The 17,080-nt window shown below is 38.9% G+C and overlaps 3 protein-coding genes across 4 annotated transcripts; 2 read left to right on the top strand and 1 right to left on the bottom strand.

The window, feature by feature from the left end:
- Positions 1-87: 87 nt before the first annotated feature.
- On the top strand, positions 88-2,901 carry pold2 (polymerase (DNA directed), delta 2, regulatory subunit). The gene is made up of 11 exons (XM_079467717.1): positions 88-257; positions 345-560; positions 633-754; positions 889-1,012; positions 1,176-1,290; positions 1,420-1,618; positions 1,720-1,800; positions 1,896-2,053; positions 2,169-2,296; positions 2,443-2,544; positions 2,652-2,901. Exons 2-11 carry the CDS (start codon positions 347-349, stop codon positions 2,810-2,812), a joined length of 1,404 nt encoding a protein of 467 aa, XP_079323843.1. The 5' UTR covers positions 88-257; positions 345-346; the 3' UTR covers positions 2,813-2,901.
- A 654-nt stretch (positions 2,902-3,555) lies between these two features.
- pqbp1 (polyglutamine binding protein 1) lies at positions 3,556-5,431 on the top strand. Of its 2 annotated transcripts, none has more exons than XM_079467725.1 (7): positions 3,556-3,657; positions 3,848-3,914; positions 3,999-4,110; positions 4,202-4,302; positions 4,378-4,581; positions 4,663-4,732; positions 5,095-5,431. In XM_079467725.1, the coding sequence occupies exons 2-7, from the start codon at positions 3,848-3,850 to the stop codon at positions 5,276-5,278; spliced, it is 738 nt and encodes a 245-aa protein (XP_079323851.1). In that variant the 5' UTR covers positions 3,556-3,657; the 3' UTR covers positions 5,279-5,431. The 2 variants fall into 2 exon arrangements, with proteins under 2 accessions (XP_079323851.1, XP_079323850.1); XM_079467724.1 differs by having other exon boundaries at positions 3,652-3,743.
- gpkow (G patch domain and KOW motifs) lies at positions 5,425-16,930 on the bottom strand. Its single transcript, XM_079467715.1, has 11 exons — positions 15,116-16,930; positions 14,831-14,997; positions 14,391-14,530; positions 11,926-12,032; positions 8,645-8,852; positions 8,217-8,349; positions 7,557-7,725; positions 6,922-7,045; positions 6,765-6,834; positions 6,587-6,672; positions 5,425-6,184 (listed from the first exon to the last, which is right to left on the bottom strand). The coding sequence occupies exons 1-11, from the start codon at positions 15,295-15,297 to the stop codon at positions 6,056-6,058; spliced, it is 1,515 nt and encodes a 504-aa protein (XP_079323841.1). The 5' UTR covers positions 15,298-16,930; the 3' UTR covers positions 5,425-6,055.
- Between the last annotated feature and the right edge of the window lie 150 nt (positions 16,931-17,080).

Raw genomic sequence — 17,080 nt, 5'->3', positions numbered from 1 at the left:
ACAAAAGTGTTCGTACACTGCTTTAACGGTTTTATTTAGCATGTAATGATCTGAAATAATATATTTTATTCTGTCAAAGCAACAACTGTCGGCCTTTATTTTGAAGGCATGCCTTTAGCGGAAGTTGCGTTACAGGTTCTTGCGGTCATAGTTGAAATATTATTTAGCGGGAGATGCCAAAAATCAACAAAGAGGAGGTCGATCTGTTATTCTGTTTATTTGGTTCTTGATTTACAGCACAATCCACCAAATAAGAGGTAAGAAGTTTAATGACGCTACAGTCAGTTAAACGAACACGTTGTACCAGAATGCAGTCTTATCTATTTCTCGACACGTGTCCTCAGTCATGTTTTCAGACGTGATCGTGCACAAAGAAACCCTGTTAAATCCTCCAAGCTACGAAGAGCCGGTGTTTGATCGCCATGAGCCTTCATACAGCGGATGCTCGGAGAGCTTTCGCATCGGGGATCGCAGCTTCAGTCGCCAGTACGCGCACATCTACGCCACCAGACTGATGCAGATGAGACAGATCCTCGCAGACAGAGCCACACATAAGTGGGGTCAGTAATCGAAAAGCTGTCCTTGTGTTTTACTGACGATATGAAATCTAATCGGTTTTATCTGTGTTGCAGGTTCTGCCGTTCCCGTAAGGAGGCTGTGTGATCTGCAGATGGGTGAACACTGTATTATAGTGGGCACTTTATTCAAACACATGGAGCTGCAGCCCTCCATCCTAAAGGAGATCAGTGAAGAGGTATTTGGTTATTTTAGGACTTGATTTGATGTGTCTAGTATGTTATGATTGTCTTTATTTGATGTTCACTATTTCAGAGGTAAATTAATACAAAGCACGAACAAGTCATTCAAGCTTCTCTTTTTGTGTCTCAGCATAATTTATTGCCCCAGCCACCACGTACAAAATACATCAGCCAGTCAGATGAGCTTATTTTGGAGGATGAACTGCAGAGGATTAAACTAGAGGGAAATATAGACACACCCAAATTTGTTACAGGTGGGATAACGGAAAGTTTGTGTTTGCATTCTTAGATGTGTTTGTAAACATGTCTTTTTTAAAACATAGTGTTGCAAAGTGCCTTATGTAATGGACAGTATGTTTGCTTATACATAAATGCATACGACGTGCATCTCAATCATCATGCCATCGATATTTTCAGGCAGTGTAATTGCCATCATGGGTGCTGAGAAAAATGATGGCAAATTTACCGTTGAAGACTTCTGCATGGCTGACCTGCCTCCACAGGCAACCAGACAGCCCTCTAGCTCAAACAGGTACATACACACCTGTCTGACTATAGACTGTGTCTTATGAAAGTTGACACAAATGAATCAGTGCTTGATTCATCTGAAATCGAGAATCAATTCCGCAAGATAATTTAGTTCCATTGTCTGTTCCTTCAGGTTTGTTCTTCTCGCCTCTGGTTTGGGGTTGAACGGCAGCGGTGCGGACAGCATGATGGGATTGCAGCTTTTAGTTGACATGGTAACGGGTCATCTTGGAGACCAGGGGGAGCAGAATGGTTCAGCTTCTATTTCCAGAGTCATTTTAGCTGGAAATCTGTTGAGTCGGAGCACTCAGGACAAAGACTCCACAACCAAGGTGTGCAGATGTGGTTTAAGTTGCAGGCATTCCAAACCAAATTTTTCAGCAGAACTCTAAACTCTTTCTCCATCTCTTCAATGCTTCTTCCTTATGTGAAGGCTAAGTACTTGACTAAGAAGATTCAGGCTGGGAGTGTGGAGGCTATCAGGCTGCTGGATGAGCTTCTAGTTCAGCTGGTGGTTAGTATTTCTCAGTCAAGTTATATCACCTCTGTACCAGTTGGTTTTGATTTTATTTGCAAGTCTCTGTAACCTCTTTTATTTGTCCTGTATAGGCCTCCGTACCTGTGGATGTCATGCCCGGACAGAACGACCCAACAAATTACACCCTTCCCCAGCAGCCTCTCCATCGCTGTATGTTCCCTCTGTCTGTACCCTACCCCACCCTGCAGCTGGTCAGCAACCCCTACCAAGCCATCATAGATGATGTCCGGTGAGTGAGCGGCGACATCCTCATAGCTCTCATAAACACTGTTAGTTACCTTCATCTATAGCAACGGTGTGATGATGGTGAACTGTAGGTGATAGTGTTTTCTTTGTGCTCTCAGTTTCTTGGGTACAGCAGGGCAGAATGTCAGTGATATTGTGAAGTACAGCAGTGTTGACGATCACCTGGAGATTCTTGAGAACACACTGAGACTCCGTCACTTGGCCCCTACTGCTCCGGATACACTGGGTCTGGACCTTCTCATTCTCAAAATGATTAAGATAACATCATACACGAATGGCCATCAGTGTTCAGTAAAAAAAAATAACACTCATTTTTGTGCTTTTCGTTGTGGAAATGTTGATTGCTCTGACGTGTTCTGTTCAATCGTTTAGGCTGTTACCCATTCTATAAGAAAGATCCGTTCATTCTGGAAGACTGCCCCCACGTGTACTTCAGCGGGAATGCTCCCAGCTACCAATGTAAACGTATCACAGGTAAATAAAATATAATTTAGTTATAAACTATAGTATTTATAACCAATTTTATCGTATGTTTCTAGGCTTTGCGATGATCTGTTTGTTTTTTACTTTTGTCACGTCAGGACCGGAAGGTCAAGAAGTACTCCTGGTAGCAATCCCAGAGTTCAACAGCACACAGACAGCCTGCCTCGTGAACCTGAACACATTAGAGTGTGAGCCAGTCTGCTTCTCGTCATTTTCCGCAGATGATGATGAAGAGAACGAGATGAATATCAGCCATTAAACACTCCAACGTATGACACTTGTTAATATGAACTTGCTAATACTGATAGTATGAGATTTGTTGTTAATAAAGACCCTCTTTTGTATTCAAACTTCTCTTCATTAGTGGGTATGAATGTTGCATTATGTATCATTGATCTTGTGATTGAGACGGCACTCTTAATGGCCTTACAGCAGTGGTTATCAAACTTTCCCCAGGCCCCCTTTGGGTAGTGTGCATCCCCCCAAAAAAGACTTATAATCCTAAACTCAGAATTTTAATTAAACCAATAACATATTCAGTTATACAATGCTGAAACATAAATAATTTTACAATGCTGGAACATAATTTTCTCTTTTGCTTGGTGGGCTTATTTGTCTGATGTTTGATTGCATAAAATCAATATACATTTTTTATATAAAAAAGAAAGTCATACAAGCCAGACGAGGAATTATATGAGGTTGTATAAAGCTAGCAATGATATAACATTTAAAATATTTTATAAACAAAGCTGCAAGAATATTATGTTTTGTGACAATAAGAAACAATACAAAAAAACCGAATGGTTTTCATCGCCCCCTACTGGTTGGCGGCACCCCATACAACTAAATCCTTTAAACTTTAGAAATGATTAAACTTGTGTTTGTTTGAAACGTTTTTTTTTTGACACCACGATACTTGCATATACCCGAATATGTGATACTTTTATAATGATCAGATGTAAAAAGCAATAAAATATATTTCCATTCAAGTTACATGACGTCAAGGGACACCGTCGCTACGTCATTTCTCTGCGACCGTGTCGCTTGTTTGGCTCCTTTCAATGAAACGTTGGCTAGATTACTAACGTTTTTGACATCATAAAGGTAATACATGCAATTGTTATTCTATATTTATATGTAAACTTGCATGTATGATATCTGTATCATCGACGCGGAAAGAACACCACCCGGTAAAGCTCTGTGTTTATATTGTGGCACCGCCGTTAACGTTACGCGTGGTCGATCAACACTAGTCTTACTGCCTATATTAACGGAGATGTTTTATTTTCTGCAGATGCCTCTGCCTCCTGCTTTACTTGCAAAACTTGCTAAAAGAGGCATCGTGAAACAGTCAGACCACGGTAAGATACCGCAGGCACAGTGTGTAAATTACTCATAAAACATAACGCTTGTTATATTATACAATCTCATTTCTCCACCACTAGACGCTGAAGAAGAGATTATCGCTGAAGACTATGACGATAACAACGTGGACTACGAGGCTACAAGACTTGAGAGTTTACCAAACAACTGGTACAAAGTATTTGACCCAGCGTGGTATGTCCAGGCATGACGTCATCCCTTAATATTGCAAGTCAAATGTCTTGTATGTCCCCTTGTATTTAAAGTCATCTTGGCTCTTCCCTAGTGGTCTTCCATACTACTGGAATGTAGAAACAGATTTAGTGAGCTGGTTGTCCCCCAATGACTCTGCTGCTGTCATCACGAAAGCAGCAAAAAGACAGAAAGGTATGAGAACCACAGATTAACATGAAGACACACGATGGGGAAGATGGCTTTAAATATTTGCATTTTGCTTCCAAGTTGACATTGGACATGAGAAAGGTGACATCCACCCAGAGAAGCCTGAAAGAGAGAGGGAGAGAGATAAAGAAAAGGACAGAGACCGGGAGCGTGATCGAGACAGAGACGACGGACGGGACAGAGATCGAGACCGGGACAGAGACCGGGATCGAGATAGACGCTCAAGGAGAGATGACATTGCCCCTTACAGTAAATCAAAAAGAGGTAATTTATGCAGAAATGGTCTTATCTATAATACGGAATAATGAAATGTCTCAACCTCATTTTAATCAACTTTACAATAAGGAGGAAGTTGGAAGCCGCAACAAGAGGAAATGGATCCCATGGATCCCAGCGCCTATTCTGATGCGCCAAGGTAATAGACATTTTGGTTACGTTTGGAGACTGTTTGAACATATCCAAGTCCCAGTTCACCCAAAAACAAATCAGTAAGAAAGTCTTTAAGATGTTGGCAATGTGTACAAAATACAATAATGTATACATATTTAATTAACGTGGTTTATTATTCTCATGTTATTTAATGAGTTAATGTGCTTAATGTCAATATTTCGTTTTTGGGATGAATATATATATACACAATTCATCACACTTGAAAGAATACAGTCAAAAACAATTCCAACAACTTGAGAATGTAATGACCACAAGCGTTAATGTGTTCTGGTTCCATCGTTATGCCAAATATACACAGTTAAAACATTTTGTTGATGCTGGTTTTAGGGGCTTATGGTCCTCTGGCCTTCCCAAACGCAACGAGGCAAAGACAGGAGCAGACACCACAGCAGCAGGACCGCTCTTCCAGCAGAGACCGTACCCCAGTCCTGGAGCTGTCCTCCGGGCAAATGCTGCGAATGTCAGACGCCTGGAGGAGGACGATGATGAAGACGACGATGACGACGATTGAACAGGGTCTTAAGACATGTACATTTATTAACTGTTAACTGATTTTTTTTAACTTCAGAAATAGGTTCATTTGTAAATAAACCACGTGTTGTACAATTTAAAACAAAAGATTGTTGAACATGTCATACACTTCTTAATAAACATTTTGTCAGTTTTTGCGTGTGTTTCTGCGATGACTCAATCATACAGAGATCAATGCACATTATTTTAGCAATGATATTTTAACATCAGAAGATAACATTAAAGGAACTGTGTACGTGAACTTTCATGAATCAAATTTTAATGTTTCTCTATAAAAACCCAAATACAGTTACAAGTGAAAGTCTGGACAGTACAATATATTTTTTCATAAAAACAACAGGTCTAAAAAGACCAAATATATATTTCTCCTCAGGTCAGTAGCCAATGCTGAAATAACAAGACTAACCGGTGTTAATTATACATTATACCACTACACGGAAAACTGGCATAACCTGCATTGATCATATTAAAGACTATATGCAAAAGGCAGTTTGGCAATATAAGATTTTCTTTACTAATAAGATATTGTTTCTAGAACATTGTTTTCAGTTATTGAAATTTTATTCCATCTCTATCCCACAAAGCAATTCCCCATTTAGGTCTAAACTTACATTAAAAAGAGCACCACAACTAGCAAAATAAATAAAGTCTTGGTTGTATTAAAACGGTGATGGTATCGGATATGTTGGTCACTAGAAAAATAGCAAATCGCAACTCAGACAGGGCTGGAGATGTGTTGTGTCATATAATTGGCTGCTCAGTGTTCTGTTCCGCCCACATAATGACAGATGGCATCATAGTCATAAGTAAACACCCGCTCCTCATAACGCTCCAGCTGAACCATGGCTCTACACTTCTCTCGGTCTCGCTTCAGGATGCGGCCCACCTGCAAAACACACTTTTTTTATTGTATGCATAGCAGAAATGCACTAGCTTAAGGCTAGTCCCAGACTAAAATAAATGTGTGACCTGTCTTAACTGAATATAGCTTGGCCAGAAATGTCTTAAAATATATCAGTGTCATTGTTTTGTCTCAAGATGCACACCAGTTATGTATTCTTATAAGTCATTTTTATTAATTCAACTAAGGCGTAGTCCTGGCTTAAGCAAAGCCGTGTCTGTAAAACAGTCCAAAGTTATTTTAAACGTACATTTACATTTGTAACATTTCACTTGTATGAAATGTTTTTGAGCATTGCCGTGCATTCTGGGCTGGGCTTTTGGTCAATTCTATAAATGGAAACACAGACATGTATACAATAAAAAACAAGCAAGTCAATCCATATACCTGTCCTTTGTGCTCCCCAACCACCACCATAATGTAGTCCGAGTCATTCTTGGGCACTATGGTCTCCAGCATCTTCTGTCTAATATCTAAAGGAGACAAATGAGCAATAAAATATCCGTTATGAAATGCACATCTGTGAAAATGCCCTTTGTCATAACACTTATAAATGTGCCCTTACCGTCTTGCAGCCCTCCTTCTTCTGTACGACACACACAGGTGTAGGGCGTCAAAACGTCCTCGATTCTCATCTAAACACAAGAATCCGACACATAAATAACCATTCCAATGCTGAAAGATACCAACAGAACAGTTTCTACCAGGCTCCTTTGAGTTACCTTTGAGTTGTAGTATCTGCCTCCTTTAAATGCTTTGTCTATGAAACGCACACGGAGGTCTCTTTGGAGCCATGAGGGCGCTGGAGGAGAGGGCCGGGACTCCTTTGGTGGTGGAGGTTTCCCTCTGTAAATTTGAAAACAAATCCATCACAAGTTCACGACTCAACACTTTAAACAGATGGGGAGTCGCACCATCCCAGGTGTGTAAATGTGTCTCACCCAATTAGAATGACAATGTGTCAAAAGTTAATGTTAAAAGTGTCAACGTTTAATTCAAAGATGTTATTTCTGTACAGATATATAATTGGATGTCTTACATCATGTGTTTTTAAACTACAATGTACTTTAAAAAACAATTAAATTGCATTTACACAGTAGGTACATTGTATACATTTTTCTGTATGTAATGCGACTTAACCTTAAATGCCACCCCTAACCAATTCAAATCAACTACTTTATTTATATTGCAAGTACACAGAAACTTATTAAATAATTTAAAATGGGACCATACCTTTCATACCGAAAAAATCTATTTAAATAAAGTGAAAGTAGATCAATTCCATTTGTAAAATCCTGAATTCACTGGATTATTTTGACCATATCGCCTCCTAGAGACTGTCTGTCTCGTGTCTTACCTGTCTGTTTCTGACTCTTTGTGTTTTCTTTTCCTATGATCTCGATCTTTGTCCATATCTCTGTCTGTTTTTCCTCTCTCGTCTTTGCCATTTATCTTCTGCTCTCGTTCTCTCTGCTGTTCCCGTTCTCTCTCTTTCTCCTTGTCTTTGTGTGCTTTGCTTAGGCGACCTGGTATAGAATGATATTTGGTTTTGTTTATTGACTATCAATCTCAAGTAAGTCATTCAACACAGCAGTTAAAATGTATTTACTTTAGTTTGAATACAGTACAAGCAGAAGTGTAAATCAGTTTCAACTGCACAATCCCGCCTGTGAGAAATGTACATCGCAGATAACTTTCAATTACAGAAAAACAAAGAGACCCAGTGATGTTTTGGGATTAAACGCTCAAATTTAAAAGCTTGTTTTCCCAGAAGCTTCCCTTGCATCTAACACGGTCAAGCCAGTTCTTCAATATTTTAGTTTTAAGAGCCCATAAAACAATATCGACCCTAATAATTTTCATATTGATCATTTTGTAACAATATTTAAAATGATATAACTTAAATTGCCTCTAATGTGACTTTATTTCTGATGGCATAACCTTAAGTCTATTGTGGGGGGTTAAATGTTATTTGTACATTATTTGTAAAGAACTAGTGTTTTCGAGTATTGCTTACTAAGGTCTTTGCTGTATTTTTCAAACTCCTTGCGTGTGACCAGTTTTAATGAGTGCTGAATGATGGTCACGGTCTTTCCTCCAATGGCAAGTTTGACTACCACTCTGGCGTTATCAGGATCCACTCCCTCGATCTGTAAAGAGATGAGAGCAAAACCATTTTTAATTCATAAAATTTTAAATTATAAAAATTACAAAATATTTCATATAATAAATATACTTTATTAAACTGCAGATTTTTATCATGACACCAGGAGGAGCCAGCAAGCTTCATAAATCAATCAAGTGGGCACATAAAATATTCACTGAAGCCAAATATTGACAGAAAAACAATCTGGCTCAAATATTGCTTTACATACATCTCGGTGCTAGAATATTTATTGACAGACGAAAATGTACTGCAATGATATATCACTAATATATTCTCACCTTCCCATACAGATCTTTATGTGCTCCTGCCAGGACCTGCACATATCCTCCAGGCCCCAGAACCAGAGCTTCCTCCTCATTCCCTTTCTCATCACCGGGTTTAGGGGGTCGTTTGGGACGCCCGGGCTCCAGATCCTTAATGGCAGAGCGATCGGCACCCAAACCCATTCCTCTAGGCCTTAACTGGTGCTCTATGGGCTTCACATCTCTAATGGAAAAAGATGGGAGAGGACAGAGATGATGAAACAAAACGTTTTTTACATAGTTTGACGAGGAACTATAAAGACATCTCACTTTAACAGAAGATTGTAAATGCTGTCCATCATTTAGACAGAAAAAGAAAGATCGTTTTAATCCAGCATGTCAAGTTTCATTTTAATCATCTGTACATGCCATGGTATGATGGCTTGTGCAGTTTCTTTTGCTTCTCTCGCTGTCTAGTTTAAAGTCTAAATGTTGATGTAATGTAATAGAAGAAACAGAACTGTTTAAAGCTATTTTGCTACATACATAATGTACTATAACAGGACAAACACAGAGGGTGCTAGATGCACTGTAATTATTAGGCAAATAACATGACGGATAAGAATAGACCATATAAATTACAAGATATCGAGAGTTCAATGCAAAACTGTCACAAAGCGCTTGACATTCGTGAGTCAGACCCCGCCCCTCATAAAGAGCAGTCTGAGTGTTACCATGTTCATACAAGCCCACAGATGGCCCTTTAAGCACAAAAGATTAAAGAGTGTGCAGCCAGTCTGTGCCAAAGATTGTCATAGTCGGTTCCAAATTAATTCTTCATCGCATTCGACATAAAATCATAATCTCTCGTCATTCATGTTTTGAGCCACTACAATAATCCCGGCAGAAGAAAACATGATCAGTTAAGGCTTCCAGAGAGAGTTAGCATCATTTGATACAGAACGCGTATGCATATGGATATAGTGCTATATGTAAATTATTCAATTACTTAATTAAAATGGCTTTAATCACTATTTATATAAACTGTGTCAGCTTGACTCACCACATCCATGTAAAGGTTTGAATAAAATACCATCCTACAAGCAATTAACATGTAATAAAATAGACTGTTTGCATACAAAGAGCTAAATTGTTAACTTTGGAAAAAATTTTGATTGTTCTTGTATTCTTTTATTTCACAATATGTATTTTTATATTACTTTTTCAGAGGTAATATACTTTAGTTTTTACTTTTATTCATATTTTCAGTTAGCTTTAATTTTTTTATTATATGTTAATTTTAGTAAATGTTTTTAGAACTGTTGTTATATGGTTTTGTCCTTGTATTGATTATATTTTATGTGGCTATATAAGCTATTTGTATTGAAATTTTTGTTTATTATTATACATTTTTGTGCCTATTCTGAGGCATGCTATGCAGATGATACCCAGCTATACATCTCATCAAGACCAGATGATTCCTCCCAGCTATCCAAATCGGCAGAGTGCATCAAAGATATAAAACATTGGATTATTTGTAACTTCCTTTTAAATTCTAATAAAACTGAAATATTACTTATCGGACCATACCTACCTAACAAGAGCTTCTATCACACTACGACCATCATGCCTTTGAAGATCTCAAAACTCAGGACTTTTGATAACACCTAGAATAACTAAATCCACCAAAGGGGGTCGAGCTTTCTCATATGTAGCATCTAAACTCTGGAATAGTCTTCCTGATATTATTCGAGGATCAGACACACACGGCCAATTTAAATCTAGATTAAAGCCATATTTTTTCAGCAAAGCATTTACTTGATGCAAATATGCTAAATAAACCACCGGGGGATGCTGACATTAGATATTATTTACTAGAATAATTTAACTTGTTATATAAACACCATGTACTGTGTTTAAACTTTTGTTGTATTTTTCAGTTTCTTATTTTCCGCTGTAAAGCTGCTTTGGAACATGAACATTGTGAAAAGCGCTATATACATTTTTTTTAATTGAATCTTGATTTTGTGTTCATTGACCCATTTTTTGTTGATTTGGATTTATTTCAACCAATGTGCCGATGGAAGATCTAACCACGACCTATTATAATATTTATATAAGAGAAAGTCAGGTTTAGATTTTTATATCTGTTTGGTATTTAATATAATGCCATGTATATGATCACGATGTCCAGAACCTCTGGTATAAATGTAGGTTCACAACAATAAAGATCTGGCCACATATTTAACATTGGACATGGGGCACTTTTTTATCCCTTTGTGCACCTAAACTATCTTGTGTCATTGCTGCCAAAACAATATTTTTTCATTTCATATGGCCATAGACCCCAGTCCGGTTGGAAGTTCCAGTATGGCAGAATAATACGGTGGAGTTTATTTTTGCATTAGTGTGTCCCAAACAGCTCGTGGTGATGGAGGTGCAGTTTTCCTTTATTTTTTCTGACACTGAAATTCAACCATTTTCTGCAATTGTTCATCTGTGATCCTTGAATTGCCTTTGACCACTCAAATGATTCTCCTCGCTGCGCATTAAGACAAATTGACACACATTATCTTTCAGGCAGATTTGCAACATCTCCAGTCCATTAAAACCTCTTAATAATTGCCCTGAAATGTGAAATTTGATTGTTTTGACCATTTCCTTTTAAATCCACTTAGTATTCTGGGTAGCTCAACAATCTTTTGTTGCTCATCAGAACGATATTCTTTGCTTTTACCCATTGTGATGGATGATTAAGGGGGTTTGGGCTTTGTGTTACTTAATGTTATTCTTCTGTGAAACAAAAAGTCATGACTGGACAACATCATGTTTCTAAGTCACCTTGGTTTGCTCAGAAAATTTAAATATGAATGAGAATATACTTGGGAGATATTTTATTCTAGGGGTGCCAATACATGTGACCAGGGTGTATTGACATTTTTTGTGTGTGATATCCCCAACTGTATGATTTTTGGAATAAAAGATCAAAATGAGAAACAATGCAGATTTATTTTAACAGCCTTATTTGCTCATATTTACCAAGGGTGCCAATTATAGTGAATACTACTACCGCTTCCCGGTATTTACTGTAAATGTACTTTGATACGATGCAATATTGTAAAATATGGCACATTAGAAATGATTTTCAATAGAACTGAATTGGAAAAAAATGTATTAAAGCAAGTTTGCATCCATCAATGTATTTTCCAGTTTCATTACGCCTACAAAAAATTACACATCGCAGTTTTTAATACTTTTTAAGGATCTTCGTCGACCCTATTCATGACCCCTATATAAACAGAAACAGAGATTCTTACTGTTTAAATGTGCGTCCAATTCCCTCTCCTTTCTTCCAGCCCATTCCTTTCAACATCGCCATCCCATAAGCCTCCACGGGTACACGGTCATAGTCTGCATCTGTGGACTGAATTACAATGGACGTCAACTCTCCATTTAACATGCACCCCCCTCAAACATCACATACAAGCTTACGACGCAATGAACAGCACATTCAGACACACCGACAAACATAACACTCATTAGAAACCCCTACACCTAAAGAGAACGTGATAATGACATGAAATATCCCAGCTCTCTTCATGAACACGAATAAAGGGGCGAAGTCAAATTTACTCGAAATGAATCTGTGCTGTGTTAAACTCTAATCAAGTTATGGCTTGTGCTCTCACACAATCTACAAGTGATGGACTTGCACTGCGGAGAAGAGTGACACTGGAGGTGTGAGAGAGAAAGAGAGAGAGAGCGAGAGAGGGGGAGAGAGAGAGATTATGCAGAGTAAGCTGTTTGGATGCGGCAGCGGGGTTTCTCATCACTCATTTCATTAGGACACGCCTTATACTACACGCACACACACGATTTTAATGTAACAAGAGTACTGCATGTGCAATGACCTTGAACTGCCCTGTGCTTACACCACCTTTACAGGAAAACAGTTTGTGCAGAACACACACTTAATGACAATAATGATCAAAAAACGCATTATAAATAATGGACTATAATTTCATTAGCACTACTTGATTTGTATAGATGTCCTGAGGTGAAACAAGCATATTGTGCATGTTGCTAAATCTTTAAGAATGAATATGCATGCACCTTTAATAACCTGATGGCATACACACTGAAGATTTACAGTCTCCTCTGGGAAAACTAAATAAATATATTGACGATTCGTCCTGCACTACAGATTTGTTTGTCCAATCATAGTAAGTAGTCAATTGCAGTTCAAGGAGCAAATATCCAAATTATTTTACCCACATGTCATCCCAGATGAACAACTTTGTTCAGTTTACCACAAACCAATAAATATATATATAGCAATAAAATATAGTTATAAATAGCAAAACGGTAGGAAGTCGTACAAGTCTGGGATGGCATGAGGGCTAGTAAATTGAGAGAATGTTCATATTTAAGTGAATTAATCCTTTAATGGATGACACAATGATTGCGGGCCTGTAACATGTTTCATCAGGAAATATAGTAACACAAGAAACCCAACTGCACTTGTTAGGACAATTCACATGGTCTTTAAAAGAAATGAAGCCATACTCACTTTCTCTTATACATTTATAGAATTTGAAACCTCAAAATTAAACCAATATCATAGAAATATTAAAAAACAAACAAAAATCTAGTTACTGATTCTCTATAGACTTTCGTCCAAAAAAACACTCACTCTACAGACTGCGAATGATATACACAGAAATTAAACTGGAAAGTGTCAAATCCATTTCCATACAGTTTTGTCAATGTGTATAGATGGATATAGTTTTGTCAATATATAGATATATCAATGTATCGCATATCACAATAGAAAATATTTGTACATACTCTATATCATAGACCTATAACAACTGCACCATTTACCTGTAACAAAAGTTTTAGAAAATCTGTATTGTGTGCTTAGAGTATAGTTTTTTTATTTCATATCCACAAATGGCAAACTATGTCATGGTATATTAGATTTAGAGTAAAAACGGTACATAGGAGTGAGATGTGACTTAATGGTTCAAGAATAGCTTCGGCATTTATTTCTTTTTTTTTTGCATTTCCACACATAGAATGTCCCCAATATCTGACTTGACTCTGTGACCCTCAGCACTGTATATAGCAACAACAACAAAAGAGTGGAAGCAGACTGCACACTTTCAGCCAGAGAGAAAACATGTCCTGTGAGAGAAAGCTCTTTTAAACATTCACCAATCTGAACACGTTAATTGAGATGCACAATCACTTTCGTGTATGCAAATACACAGTGTTCACATGTAATGGTAACTGCCGCTGTAGTCTTACCTACACTTAGTCTCCATAAAACTCTACGGCCCCGTTTAGGCTCCCCGAATGTCTAACAAAAGTTTAGAACACAGGCCTCTCATCTCCCCTAACAATCTCCCAATCATTCCCACACATATAACCTCCAAGGAAGAGTCTCTGCTTCATCTGATTAATGCAAAGATCGTCTTACACTTAATTTAATACCATTTGCTATGGTAAACCAAGGGCTGTTGCACCTGAAAAGCACTCTTCACAAATCTCATCAAACATCTACGTGCCGGATTGGAGGTCTATTCCTCAGGAGGTTCTGCAGTGGCGAAAGCCTTTCAGTTTTAATTTGACAATTCATAACTCATCCAAAAGCTCAACATCGTGCAGAGGAGGTAAAATATTTATACTGTCTAGACTAGTAGTTTAATGCAAGTGCACGACTGCTGTCCATATCTGTGATCTGTGCCTCCGTTCCGTTGTATTAAAGATCGGGACTTACCGACTCTGGACGTAACTCAACGTTGACTTTGTCTCCATCTTCGAAGCCTTGGGGGGCCTGGTTCTGCATGAGAAGAGGAATAGCCAAGTTTGGATCTGTCTGTGGGCCGTTCTTCCATATCTCCTGCTGCTTTTGAGACTCTGCAGGAGAAAGAGACTTTAGAAAATACTTTTAGATACAGTAACATTCCCCTGTGTGCTTTGCTAAATAGAACAAGGACAGGAACTCATGAATTATTGAATTTACGAGGTTAAACTTGCCATCTATAGATCTTTAACCACTACGTCACATGCCCCAAACCAAACAATTCAATCACGTAACGTTAGGCGATTTTAGTATATCCATTACTGACAACAGACGAGTTTTTAGAAGTTGCTGTAGCTCAATTTGTAAATCACTGCTTTGTAAAAGGTTAGGAGTTCGAGTCCCAGGTAAAACACCTTCGATGAGTTCTTTGACAGCCTGGGACTCGACCGTGTCTTCCTGAGGCGGATCCGCGATCTCCTCCTTGCTGATCTTGTCCCCTCGCTCAGCATCCTCCCGGTACCAGCGGTTCTTCTGGATGAGCGGGATGATCAGCTCTTTCGGTTTCTCCACCGGTTTAGTCCTTGAAAAACGACAGAGAAATGACACACACGGCCTACGATGAGATCTAAACAAAACCAACGTCGTACGAGTTGCAATGAGACTACGGCTAATCAAGCTAACGCTAGCCTTCAACTCACCCTTTTAATTCTTTCTCGTCGACTTCTATTAAATAATCTTTCTCGTCTACCTTTCCGGATTTAATCTTGGTCAGTGTTTTACTAAAACCAAAAGATATCGGGACGGTTTTTTTGCTCGCATCCTCTTGAATATTAGCACAACTCTCCCATTCACGTTCTCGCCACGATTCCGGCGACGCCATGTTTGTTGTGTACGGTGGTCGCCGGTAAATGTAGTTTTATGGACCGCAAGTTTCCATACAAGGGCGTGTTCGAAAATACTACTGCTCCCATAATGCAACACGACACACAGAACTACCCTGCTTTCATACGTTTTATACGTTTGTAAAGGTAAACGTGTTCATTGAGCTTTCCTTTTCATTTTCAAGGAATTATTTTGCATTTACGTTAGACCTTTTTTATTTTTAATAAGCAATTATCATAGTTATTAAATATACCGCTTCTTCGGCTCACCTTTGTGACCCAGGTAAATGACTGAAATAAGTTAAATGTACGACAGTTATAATATTTGAAGTTAAAATGAGCCTTTTAAACATAACTAAATGTGGTAATAAAAGGAATGGCATATTAGTGTTTTATCAACAACGTGCATCCCTTAATCAGACCAAAAAATTAAACTATCTGTATTTTGTCGCTAAAGTTGGGGTAGAGATCTGCTGTGGAAGAATATTAAAGACACCTCACTCGGCCTCTTCTGTAACCTTTACCGACCATAGAGGTTTGACATCAAAGACTAAATTACCTGCCAACTTATATTAGGCTACGCCCATCAAGCATGTCTATTTCTATTCATTAAGGCAGTATGGTGAAATGAAAGGCACCTCCACGTAACCTTAGATTCCCAAACTCACCTAACCCCTCTCTCATTGCCCGTGCCCGCATTGACCCGAGAAACGCTTTCAACAAAACTGCTAAACTACCTGCTTCGTTCACACAAGGGGCGGTTCTCCTCCCTCCCATCAGCGCCTCCAATATCGCTTCTTACCCTTATAACGGTGTTCTTTCCTTATTGCTTACGCCTGGGAATATTGAACAATGCGCAAGACGCTGTACCGGACCGGTGACACGCATCGCTTGCCCGCAGCGTACCTTCACGCACGCCGTGAGATGCACCGGACATCCGTGTCACCGTCCTCCAGTTCATAATCGATAGTGTCGCCGCGTTCTGCTTATCGAGCGCTTTGAGAAGCCACCCTCAGCATAACCGCGGTATGTGACCGATCACCGCGTTTACTCCAAAAGTCAAAAACAAATACGCGGATTAACAAAGCCTCAGGAAACCCAATGAGGAGAAAGCGATAACCATGAAGGTAAGATCCGGGCTCTGGTCAATATGCAATCGATTTGTCAAGTACACGCGTTGCGACGTGAAAACCACACGGTGCTTGTAACGAGAACATGCAGATGTCATGCAGTTTGTTCGGGACATAAGTTGTCACCGGTCCATGAGCCATGGTCCCGTGGCAGCGAGCGTTGTGGGACTGTCTGCAACGAAGCGCAAACGCGTTTTTTTTTCACCCCCGTTTTTTTCTCACAGATCATCGTGGGTCCCGTTACCAGCCGTACACCACAGTGTCCAAATAACCCGTGTGGCGTGCGCATCTCATCTGCGCTGCCCGTACGCGCACTAACAGAGTCCTCTACTAAGAAACAGTGATTTAAAGTCGCGCAAAGTTAGAAATATCACTGCATTTAATAATCAACTATTTCTTTTTAGCATTTTTGGCCGTCGCGGTCAAATCTAGTTCCGATGTATATAGACGCGTTTAAACGGATGATATTTGAGCGCCTCAGTTGTTTGAAGAGAATGTGTGTATGTCAGCGACAATGCAGGTGAGTGTTTTCTGCAAATATCAGTGTTTGTACTATAAATGTGGGTGTGGGAGAGACGATGCTAGAAACATGCGTCGAGTTTGTTGCCAGATACGTGGTACATTACTTTTAATTCATTTTTTAGACTGCATA

The sequence above is a fragment of the Barbatula barbatula genome (assembly GCF_947034865.1).
Source record: "Barbatula barbatula genome assembly, chromosome: 11".
In the NCBI taxonomy this organism is placed as follows: Eukaryota; Metazoa; Chordata; class Actinopteri; order Cypriniformes; family Nemacheilidae; genus Barbatula; species Barbatula barbatula.
This window is presented reverse-complemented; position numbering and strand designations above follow the sequence as displayed.